General features: G+C 35.1%; 1 protein-coding gene across 1 annotated transcript; it reads right to left on the reverse strand.

Moving 5' to 3' along the window:
• Window positions 1-3,028: 3,028 nt before the first annotated feature.
• Window positions 3,029-9,046, reverse strand: LOC104101075 (transcription factor RF2b-like). The gene is made up of 4 exons (XM_009608489.4): window positions 8,483-9,046; window positions 4,627-4,759; window positions 4,086-4,170; window positions 3,029-3,819 (listed from the first exon to the last, which is right to left on the reverse strand). Exons 1-4 carry the CDS (start codon window positions 8,959-8,961, stop codon window positions 3,446-3,448), a joined length of 1,071 nt encoding a protein of 356 aa, XP_009606784.1. The 5' UTR covers window positions 8,962-9,046; the 3' UTR covers window positions 3,029-3,445.
• Window positions 9,047-11,233: the final 2,187 nt, after the last annotated feature.

An 11,233-nucleotide genomic window follows, 5' to 3' on the forward strand; every position in this document is an offset into this window, starting at 1 on the left:
CATCACGACCTCCTACGGAGGGAATTTGGGGTCGTGACACTATTCAAAACTTAATACAATTTTATCTTCTTGCTTTTTGATTTCATTGTTGTTGTGCCCGCAAACCATGTTCCCAGAACTGCTGTTTCTGTTATTTCTTCTCTATCTCAAGGCTAAGTATTGCATAATTCTTCAATTATTTTATTATTTCAGGATCAAATTAATTCACTTGTCTAGAAACCACGTATAAATTCAATTGTACCGTTTTACGGGTAAACATATACATTAAAGGTAGGTATTTAAAACTTTACTGGCTAGAGTTCCTATATGGCCATCTTTTTCCTTCACAGTGATCTCGTCAGAAGAGGTTGCATAAGTTCAACTTACTGCTTTCGACTCGAAGTGTATATATACACCATTTAGAACCCATTAGAGTGCTAGTGACATGAAATCAAAAGTGATGATCCGACCTTGCATGGAGAAGAACTAAAGAGCCAGTGAAAAAGCCAAATTAAATGATTCAAGCTAAGAATAATGGAAACCACAAAAAGGGCATGTGTAATTTATCCAAATGTTGTTAAGTTAGGAGCCAATGGCAAATGAGAATTGTCCCTTTGTTTCTACTTGTGTGAGCCATTATCCCCTCTCTCCCACTTCGCAGTTCGCACCAAGTTGCATTGTTGGATTAAGATACCTCCCCTTCCTGGCATGCAATAACATGGGAAATGGACCCCTAACAACAGGAGGGGCAGATGTACAATATAAGCTATGGATTTAGATGAACTTGATAATTTTGGCTCAAACGAGATATATATATATATATATATATATATATATATTAAAAAATTATTAAATATGTACAACATTAAATTTCGAATAGTAACTCAAATGATTAATGAATTTAGTGGTATTCTGAACTCAATTCTTCGTACACACAACCTAACAATGTACCTCTATGCAAGAGGGCCTGCCTCCTAATTTACAAGAACAGTCATGACCAATAGAGATTATAAGAGAGAAAGAGAAAGACACGATTTTGCAAATAGTTGATACAATTTTAATGACATGGTCAGTTAGAGTAGTCACAAAGAGCCCCCACATGATCTTCCAAGAAGATACACATATTATAAATGGCTTGTCTCTACGTTTGCCATGTGCGATTTTGTGGTATTCTTAGGGTATTAGGTCCTCTTATGGTCCCATTTAGTTACTAGTCTTTTTTCCTTATACCTTTTTCATTGGTGGATGCATGAGAGAGGGGATGTTGAATTTGAACCTTATATATATTTGCAATATACATATACATAAATGTGGGTTGAAATGTGTGGTGCCTTTCAGGGTCAAATGATAAATGCAAATGCATGTGACTCATAAGACAAATCGTTTTCGGTTTATACTTAGTCTGTTGGATTTATCCAACTTTCAGGGCAAGCAATACATCGTAGAAAATACTGAAGGATGAAAAAGAGAATTTCTTCTTACTGATTTTCTCTTTTAGGTGTAGCTCCTGATCCTAACCAATTATACACTTATTTTTTATATCACTGGCCGGTCCAACTAATCCATAGTCTATGCTGCATAGAGCTCGTAGCATTTTCTATTAAAGATTTTTTATTCTCATCGTTCGAACTCGAAATTTATAATGAAAGTAAAGGAACCTTATACGTCTCACCACACTCGGTGACAGTAATTATTTCACTTACTCTGCTGCACCTCCAAGGAATTAGGGAAGGAATTTCTAATTATTTTTTCCCTTCGATTTTGAGGAAAAGGGGAAGCTTAGGTTTGTGGAAAAGAATTTGATTGGTCATCATGGAACTATGGTAGATAGGGTCACACATCCATGTCCCACAATCACAAGGGAAAGCAGAAGAAAAAACCCTAAGGAAAAACACAGAACATGAAAAGCTAGAAGCAAATTACTTTTTTTCAAGCTTTAAGTTTGATAGCTCACTATAGAGTTTCTACCTGTCACATTCGAAGTGTAGCTCTCACCAAGTCCTTCCTTTTTCTTTCCCTTATCCAAATCCTTCCCTTTCACCCCCTCCCCTCCAAACTCCCCCCCCCCCCACCACCACCACACAAAAAAAAAAAGAAGAGAAAATGGTTTTTGTCCTCAATTAATTATATATTCACAAGAATTAGGCATGTCTGATCAATTGCAAAATCGCTATAAGCAAATTAATAATTAGAAGGAAAGACATCCTAAGAAACATCATTTAGAGAAAAGATAGATACACGAATTACAAGAATTAATTCAAAAGCAATACTATAATATCTATCTATTTATTTCACAAAAAAGAAAGCCAACTTTCTGGAGTTTTTCTAAATATGATGAAACGTTAATTAGGAGTTTAGATATAAGATATGAGTATCAGGTAGTTATCTGCTCTTCTCAATGTTCCAGGTAAAGAGAGAAGCTCTGTCAAATGAAATGGCGTCCCTTATAAGTTATAGTCGACCAGAGACGCTGACAAGGAAAAAATTTATTTAAAATAAACAAAAGCAAAACCAAAAAAGAATCCTAAGAAAAAAGCCCAAAAGTAGAAAATACAAAAAAAGAAGTTTCCTATCTTCCACCGCACATCATCAAATCCTGAGTAATCTCTTCTAGTTCAACATTGTCTAGATATGACATCTTTGTCTCTTCAGTGTCCAAGATCCTCTAGCAACCACAAAACGTTGTGTACTGACTAAGTCTAGTTCACAAGTCATTGCCATCTTTCTTCCTCCAACCGTAAAATGTACTAGCTAAAATTACCTAGTATTACATCTTTAAATCTTCCATGTATTGCATTCACTCGTCGAGGAATCATTATTTGAGCTCCCTTGATTTCTATCTATTACATACAAAGTGGCCAAGCCGGTTATGTCAAAACTCAGCATTCAGGCACTCGAACAGAACAGTGTACCTAGCCGATTAATAAAGGATCACAGGAGCCTACATTTATGCATATCAAGACCTGCCGCTAAAATGAAGTGAATTACATGTTCCACTTCTCAATGGCCAAGAGAAACTGGAGGTAAGAAATAAGGGTTGCAAGGAACATTTACAACAAATAACAATAAACTATCAGTAGTAATTGTGGAGTCATACTTAGTTACTCAAAGAATGGAGTGCCTTAATTAGCCTAACAGTCCTTAATTCACACACTAGAAAATGCAATAACACAATGTCAATGACACTGAAGACCTCACACCAGAACGTATAGCCATCGAGCAGACGTGACAATCTTCTCATGAATAAACCACAAGGTCTGATTCAGATTAAGAAACGAAAATGAAGAGAAACAGAAATACCTCATGACCTGTTGAAGCTACTGAAACCTAGACTCGAGTCGAATGGGACAAATAACTAATCAAATTTTTTTAAGAATACTGAAGTTCCTGGATGTTAAACATGTGTCAGTCTATGGACAGTTTAATAAATAGGGTTGGGAGAGCAATGCACGAATTGGCAACTCAATCAGAATGTACTGCTGCTTTCACTGGCAGAAATAGAGGGGGCTTCAGTTTTTACAAGATGAGAACTCCTGCTGTTGATGCCAAGACCCTGAAAACGATCGAGAGGATCTTGTTGCATTGCGTCTGTGAGAGCCTGTGCATGGCCAGCAAGTAGAGGGTGACGGGAACTAGACATGCTTTCCTGGAGGGTGTGAAACTGCGGCATCTGTATGTTCGGTGGTTCGCTTGGGCCTGGCTGTGGCTGATGAGGAAAGAATGCTGGTCGGTTATATGAAATTTGCTGCATTCCCGAATTGTATGCATCTGAGGAGGCTGATATCTGCCCTGTAGCTATTTTAAGTCTTTCAACTTCTTGTTTCAGTGCTTCGTTTAGAGCTGTATTTTTGAAACAGCATGAGAAAGATTTCCATAGCATCAGTAATTGCTCTCATCACAGATGAAATTTTGTTTATGTCTCATGTAGAGGGATAAGGTAAGTCGTCGTGTTGATTAAGAAAGTAATATTAGGTTTTGTTTATGCAGTCTATCCTCCAGCCAAGAGGTACAAATAGCTGAGAATTTCGAGATGGAAGTGATAATGACTAAGAAATCAAAAACAATATTGCAATAACGAAGCGGAAGGAAATAGATGGGGAACATACCATCTCGTAATTGAGCTTGTTGTTCCATAGCTTGCAAACGGAGCTTAAGCTCGGTATTCTCATTAGTAAGCCCGGTTGTTTCCCTCTGCAGAAGGAAACAATAGCCATGATATTCAGATGATTGCAAGGAGAAATACATGATATTCTTTTAAAGAAAAGTAATGATGAGATGTACATGGAAGACTCATTTCAAAGGAAAAACTTATTATTTTGGAAAGATATCTAACTGAAAAAAGGTACCTTTTTTTTTCAAATGATGGAAGTTATTTTTAATTTTCTCTAGACATGGTAGACTTTCAGAAAAAGGAATTAAGTTTTTGAATTCTGTCATCAGAGATTCTATTCATTTAAACAGATACAGCTTGAGCTCATACAAAATATTATTCTTGTCAATTACCTTTCTCAAAAAAGAAAATATTACCACCCTTGTAAGGTTTACAGACCAAAAATAACCAAAATTGATGGAATAAGTTGTATGTTTCTGCACATATCTAGTGATTTTAGAACTTAGAATGTAGGCTCTCGAAAAAGGAAGAAGTACCTGGAAAAGGGTCAGTTGTGCAGAAAGAGTGGTGGCTTCTGTTTGAAGGGTCTGAACTTTCCTCTCAAGTTCAGATATATAACGGGCCTTCCTCTCTTTAGAACGAGCAGCAGACTGCCGATTTGCCAAAATCCTGTGCAACATTCTCAAAAGTCAGACAAATAGCAGATCTGGAATTGAGAAATTCTTCTCTGTTTCTTCCCTTGTCAAAAAATAAAATGTGTAGATTGAAGTAATCCTACAAAGTGATACTAAGCATTTCGTCTCAATAGAAAAAAAGTTCATGTAATTTGATCATAAACTGATACGTATATTCATCTATATACAGCACTTTGACAGTTTGACTCAACTTTTGCTTTTGGACCCAGTGAGACTTATCAGACACATACTCATTGCAGATTGTTGGAGACTCTTTTGTCCAGTAGGAGCATGAATTCCTCTTGGGAGTATCGTGCTTCTTAGACAAGATGAAGATTAAGTAGCCGCAAAAGTGAGAAGGTCCCCCAATAAAGATACAGCTTCTCAATGGTTGTGTATAGATCACTCAACACAATAACTTCCATGAGTTCATAGATTGCAGGTCATAATGGCTGGATACATGCTACTTTTTAACCTTTTTCTTTCCTTGCAATAAGAACTTCGAATTCCCATAGCTTGGTTTCTGATAGTTTTCCAGCATATATTTCATCAGTAGATAGTATAATACAGTTCGACTTATCCTAAACAATTTTCTTTTTTAATCTTAAATTATGTTAAGCAGACATATTTGCTTCACATCTATCCACCTTTATTGGTGAAAATGCAAAAGTTATGATATCATGCAAGTGTAATGCTTTTATACATATATAATGGTAGTAAATCCAAACAAAATTATGCTCTTGAGTCTTGAGAAATCAGCTGGCAACTGGCAATCTAATTATGGTAAAGAGCAATTTATCATTTCCCCATGTTCCATTAAAGGCATCAAGCGGACTTAACAAGTGAAAGCTCATTCTAGGAAGCTACATCAAAATTATTAGATATCACAAAATTAAACTTTACAACAGGTTAGCGATAAAGTCTTTTCGAAAAAGCAGATACTTCGCAACTTCCTATTGCTATTTCTATCAGCTCAAGACACAAGTGCCAACAATTTATTCTGAAACCAGACATAGTGGATTGTTAAGTATTACTAGAACCATAACTTTGGCTCACCTATACTTCATTTCAATCATTAAGCTCTTGGATCTACATTGTAGGACTTAAGATCATGTGAAACTAGAGGGACAAGCTAGCTTTTGGAGCAGAATGAAAGGGTAGTGATTGCCAAACTATTTGGACAAGCAATCAAAATGTTATGGAAAAGCATCCCTGCTGATCAAGAGCTTAGCCTGATTTAAGCCAACAATATCGTCCGATTGGACTTCTTTGCTCCAGGTTGGCTTTCTTAGAAGAAAGAAGTGAATGTTATCGGACATGAAATCACTTCATTTAAATAGGCAGGCTTTGCTTTATCACTCATACTGTAAACAGAAAAAGTCTACTTCAACAAAAAGTTACTAGCTAAATTTTAGGCTCCATCGAAGTTTGCAACTACAAAAAAAAATCGCAATTTTTTTTTTCAAAATAAAATGTTGATTTTGACTGAGCAGTAATATCTAAGGGACTAATGATCATGACTGACAGTTCAAAACTTCAAATGAGACTTTGATAGTGTTAGGACACTAATCAACATCAAATCAAAGCAATTTTTTTTAAATTTTATAATGAGCAATTTGGTATAATTTTGAAATCATCTTTAGGTTTCTTACAGAGGTTAAATTAGATGAAACATGTTCTAGTTTAGAATTTAGAAAACTTGATTAAACGCAACAAAAGCAGATTAATTGAAATAAACTTGGATGAACTACATATCTTCTTGCTGCCAATTTACAGATCAAAACAAGAAACAAGCATCTCCAAGAATGTACTGAACTAACGGTTAAAGTTCCTAATGAAACCTTGATAAGAGAGATAAATCTAGGGCACACAATGGTGAATAATCAACTTCAGACCCCAATCCTGGTACTAAACTCATTTACCTTGTGTCTCAACTGTTTTCCACGAAACATACAAATGCAATTCTCTTGGTTTGACTCATTGCTGTAAGGTTTGTGATCAATGTCTTAGTATAAGAACTTCTTATAGCTTTGGAATAAGAAGTTGAGATGAAAGTAACAGAAATGAGGATGTTGAGATGGATGTGCGGGCATACTAGGATGGATAAGATTAGGAATGAGGATATTCGGGAGAGGGTGGGCGTGGCTCCCGTGGATGACAAGATGCAGGAAGTGAGGCTTAGATGGTTCGGGCACGTGCGGAGGATGAGTCTAGATGCTCCGGTTAGGAGGTGTGAGCAGTTGGCTCTAGCAAGTACGAGAAGAGGTAGAGGGCGGCCTAGGAAGTATTGGGGCGAGGTGATCAGGCATGACATGGCGCGACTTTAGATTTCCGAGGGCATGACCCTTGATAGAATTAGGAAGGTGTAGAGGTAGAGCATTAGGGTTGAAGGTTAGGGGGTCGTCGAGCGTTTCTCCTCGCTGCGCCGACTAGTCTGATAGTGTTTTGTCTAGGACTGCTAGGGAATATTATTGTGTTTCACATTTTTTCTGTCATTCACATTTTGGCCTTTCCATTTATTTGTTGTATTTTACGATACTGATACTATTTTTTTGGTTTCTGTTATTGTTACGGATCTATTGTCTTTGAGCCAAGAGTCTCTCGGAAACAATTTCTCTATCCCTTCGGGGTAGGAGTAAGGTGTGCGTATACTTTATCCTCCCCATACCCCATTAGTGAAATTCTACTGGGTTGTTGTCGTTGTTGTTATAGCTTTGGAATAAACTGCTGTTTGACTCATTTAGGTGCTTTGCTGTCCTTCTACTGTTGGTATGCTTAGCATTTGCCTTGTCCTTGCTTCAAAGAAATTTCTCTCTCTCGTGCGTGTGTATAGAGTTCAATAATATATATATTCTCAATATCAATAATGATAAAATAAATATGTAGTAATCCATTTCCCTCTTCAGCAAAGCAGTCAAGGTAGCAGGCACAAGGTGGGATTAGTTGAAGTATGTGTAAGTTGGTCCAGACTTCATCATTATTAAAAAAACAGTCATAATTACTTCATCAATGTCTAAAACGACTTGATTAGCCTCTTAATCGTTCTTCAATAGAAATTACTTCATCTGAAAAGAACTTAACTGGCATGACCATGCTTCTACTGTACAGAAACAAGTAATTTTCAGGAGACAATAAGTTACCTGAAAAGAACAGATTCCTGGTGAACTAAAGATGCATCATCTTTGTAGGGAAACAACAACGAAAAATAATTCATCAATTTCTTTTTTGGTGGGACGACCGTGGTTCCAAGCCAGCTTGACGGCACCTAGACTTTCTACCGGGTAGGTGCTATCTCCTACCAACACAGCACCCACCAGGGCGAACAGTAGCGGAGCCACCTTACAAGAAGGGATGTCGCGGAAAAACATAGGTAGATAAAAAATATTATAGGTATATATACTATGTGTTAATTTCCCTTGATTTTCTGGTATGTTTACTTTATATATTTTGACCCCCCTTAATAAAAAATTTGGCACGAAAATAATTTATGCGTAAAAAATTAAAAACTATAAAAATATAATGAATTCAATACTAAAATCTTAAAAGTTAGAACCCTTAAAGTTTAAATTCTGGATCCACATTTGCTAAACACCAAAGCTCAGGCAGATAAGAAGTAAGCATTCAAACAACTCAAACTAATCTACATCACAATTCAACATGAAAACTGAATTCAAATTATAAGTAGCTTGACTTAAACTTTAAAAGCTAGTAGTACTACCTTTTGGCACGTTTAGGATCAATAGTCCAGAGCTCAGCCAGCTTATCAGGAGCCATAGCTTTCTTAGCTTCAATACTCTCACTCAGCAACAAACTCGACGAGCTATCCACTGAATTACTATGCCTATGACGTGGCTTCATCATCATGCTTTTCTCTCCGTCACTACTATCAGCTCCCACTCGACTACTCCCTCCACTACCACCGGAATTTTCGAGACCACCAGCTGCTGCATCGCCGCTGGAGCCGAGCTTCTCAATGTCCATGTACGTAGAGAAGAAATCATCCTCCGATCCGATCTCCTCGAAACTTCCCGCTGGCGCATCGAATGGGTCGGATGCCAGATCTAAATCCTCAGGCAACCGGAAGTTCACCTCCGAGTGAGCTCGCCGGTGGTGAGACGGACGGAATGCGGCAGCTGAAAATGACGACGGCGGCTGATTCGATAACTTAGCGGAGTTTGGATTGGACGGATCTTGCATTTTTGTGGAGAAAAGCTTCAGATAATGAATCAAATGAAATTGATGAAGAAGATGGATACAGTTAAGTAGAGTTTAGTTGTTGTTTATTAATGGAAGTTAACTGCTTTCAAACGGTTTTGACTTTTTGACCGGAAAAGGTTTTTCTTCTGTACTAATTTGTTTGTTTAGTTTGACTCTATTATTTAAAAAAAAGAAAAAAAACTTTAAAATTTGTGATTGTAAATATGTTTATAATATTTACGTGGCTATAAAATTTTAAAAATTTATATTCATAAATTATATAAATATTTAATTAAAATATATAAAATAATTTATTATTTTTTAAAAAAATTAATAAAAAAATTATGTCAAACAAAATTATACATAATTTATGTATTACATGTTCATAATTGTATATAATGAATATATATATATATATATATATATATATATATATATATATGACTAAAAAAAAATATACAATTAATATGGCACGTTATATGTGTGAAGATGCCTTTGTAATTTACGTTGATTTGGACGAGGAGCTTTGGGACCACTTTGGAGTTGTGCACATGTACGCATCTTTGGATTATAGTTGATTGATTCATACATGTGAAAAATGGTCTTTTTCTTTAAATCTTTTCCGAGTCTAAAGTTCTAGAGAATTCAATATTCCATGAAAATACCTTTTAACAAATATATAGCATTTGATTTGGTATAGTAATGTCATTACATGTAAATTTTTGTAATAAGTATTAAGTGGTAACGTGATAATGGTTCATTTCTTTCTTTGTTAATCATTTTTTAGTTTAAATTTCATGCATTGACGATGTAAAAAATATTTATAGAATGAACTCACTTGTAATATAATTACAGATACATTTTATAACAAGTATTAATTGATAATTTGATACAAATAAGAACTCACATGGTATCACATGTTAAATTATATTGATAATAAAAATAAATTTCACCTTTAATATAGATATTTAAATTTTAGAACATCGATGGAAAAGTCGAGAGAGCACCTAAAAATAGCTTTAGAAGCCAGATCAGGAAAGTGTTTCATTTTCGTCTCTACGACTTTCCTATTTCTAAACAAGTGGAATAAAAACTTTCAAGGCCTCCTACTTAAATTTATTGTAATTTTAATATATTTGACTTATCAGTCAAAAATAATTATACCTATACTGTAAAAAATCTGTATTTACCGGCTGTTATTTGGGGGGGGGGGGGGGGGGGTTTAGAAATTCCAATTTTCTAACTTTTATTTCAGGACTGAGGCCTGAAGATTGGCCCAGCTTAGATTCAGCCCATGTAGGAATTTCAAAGGGCAAAATTTTCTTTAAGCTCACGGTCGAAACGATTTATATTGGATAGCTGAAAAAGTATATACAATTTGTATTATTTGGATATAACATACATAATGTATGTAAATATAAAAAATAATATAATTTCCATTAAGAGTAGCTATATAGTGTTATTTTCCCAATTTAAAATTTAAGAAGTAGCCTCCCCAGCTTTCAGTTTATTGTAAGCCTATTGGATCTGGTCCAGATAGATTTCTGGCCCAAAATACGCCAGGTGAGGTTAACAATAAATGTGTATCTTAATACCAGAATTATCATGAGAGTTAAAATGTCAAGAGTTCGAATACGAATAGTCTCATTTGCATCTTCCTTACACCTTATGAGCTATGTTGGAAAAACAAACTCCAAAAATGATAGACTATTAAATGGAAAATTAAAAGTCTTATTGGATAAATAAAATTGGGACTATAAGTTGTAACTTGTAACTTGTAAGCATTAAGAAAATTTTTGGGGTATTATCACTTTTAGCCCACGCCATAAACTATTTACATCTAGTAGTCGAAAAAGTGTATAAAATTTGTATAATTTTTGTATATAACATACATAATGTATATATATATACAAAAAATATACATATTTTATATATTTTCGGCTATTATTTTTACAGCGGCTATACAATGTCATTTTTTCAAATTTTTTGATACCATATGAAAAATTAAGGAAAACAATCTCCGCAAAGTCCTTATTCGCATTTAACAATATACTCTTTAAGTTTTAATTTGATAGCCTTCTCTAAAGTCTATAGGATTTACTAGCAGAAGATTCGATGAACAACCTAGTGAAAAGTAAAAATGTCATGTCAGGGTATAATAAGTTTACATGTTTTTTTTATTACAATTTTGAGAAAAATCAACGAGTTTTGAAAAGTTTTTCAGACATATATATAAAGTGGTTCCCTTGTATTTATAACTCTTTGTAAGGTT

The sequence above is a fragment of the Nicotiana tomentosiformis genome, chromosome 3 (genome assembly GCF_000390325.3).
Source record: "Nicotiana tomentosiformis chromosome 3, ASM39032v3, whole genome shotgun sequence".
NCBI lineage: Eukaryota > Viridiplantae > Streptophyta > Magnoliopsida > Solanales > Solanaceae > Nicotiana > Nicotiana tomentosiformis.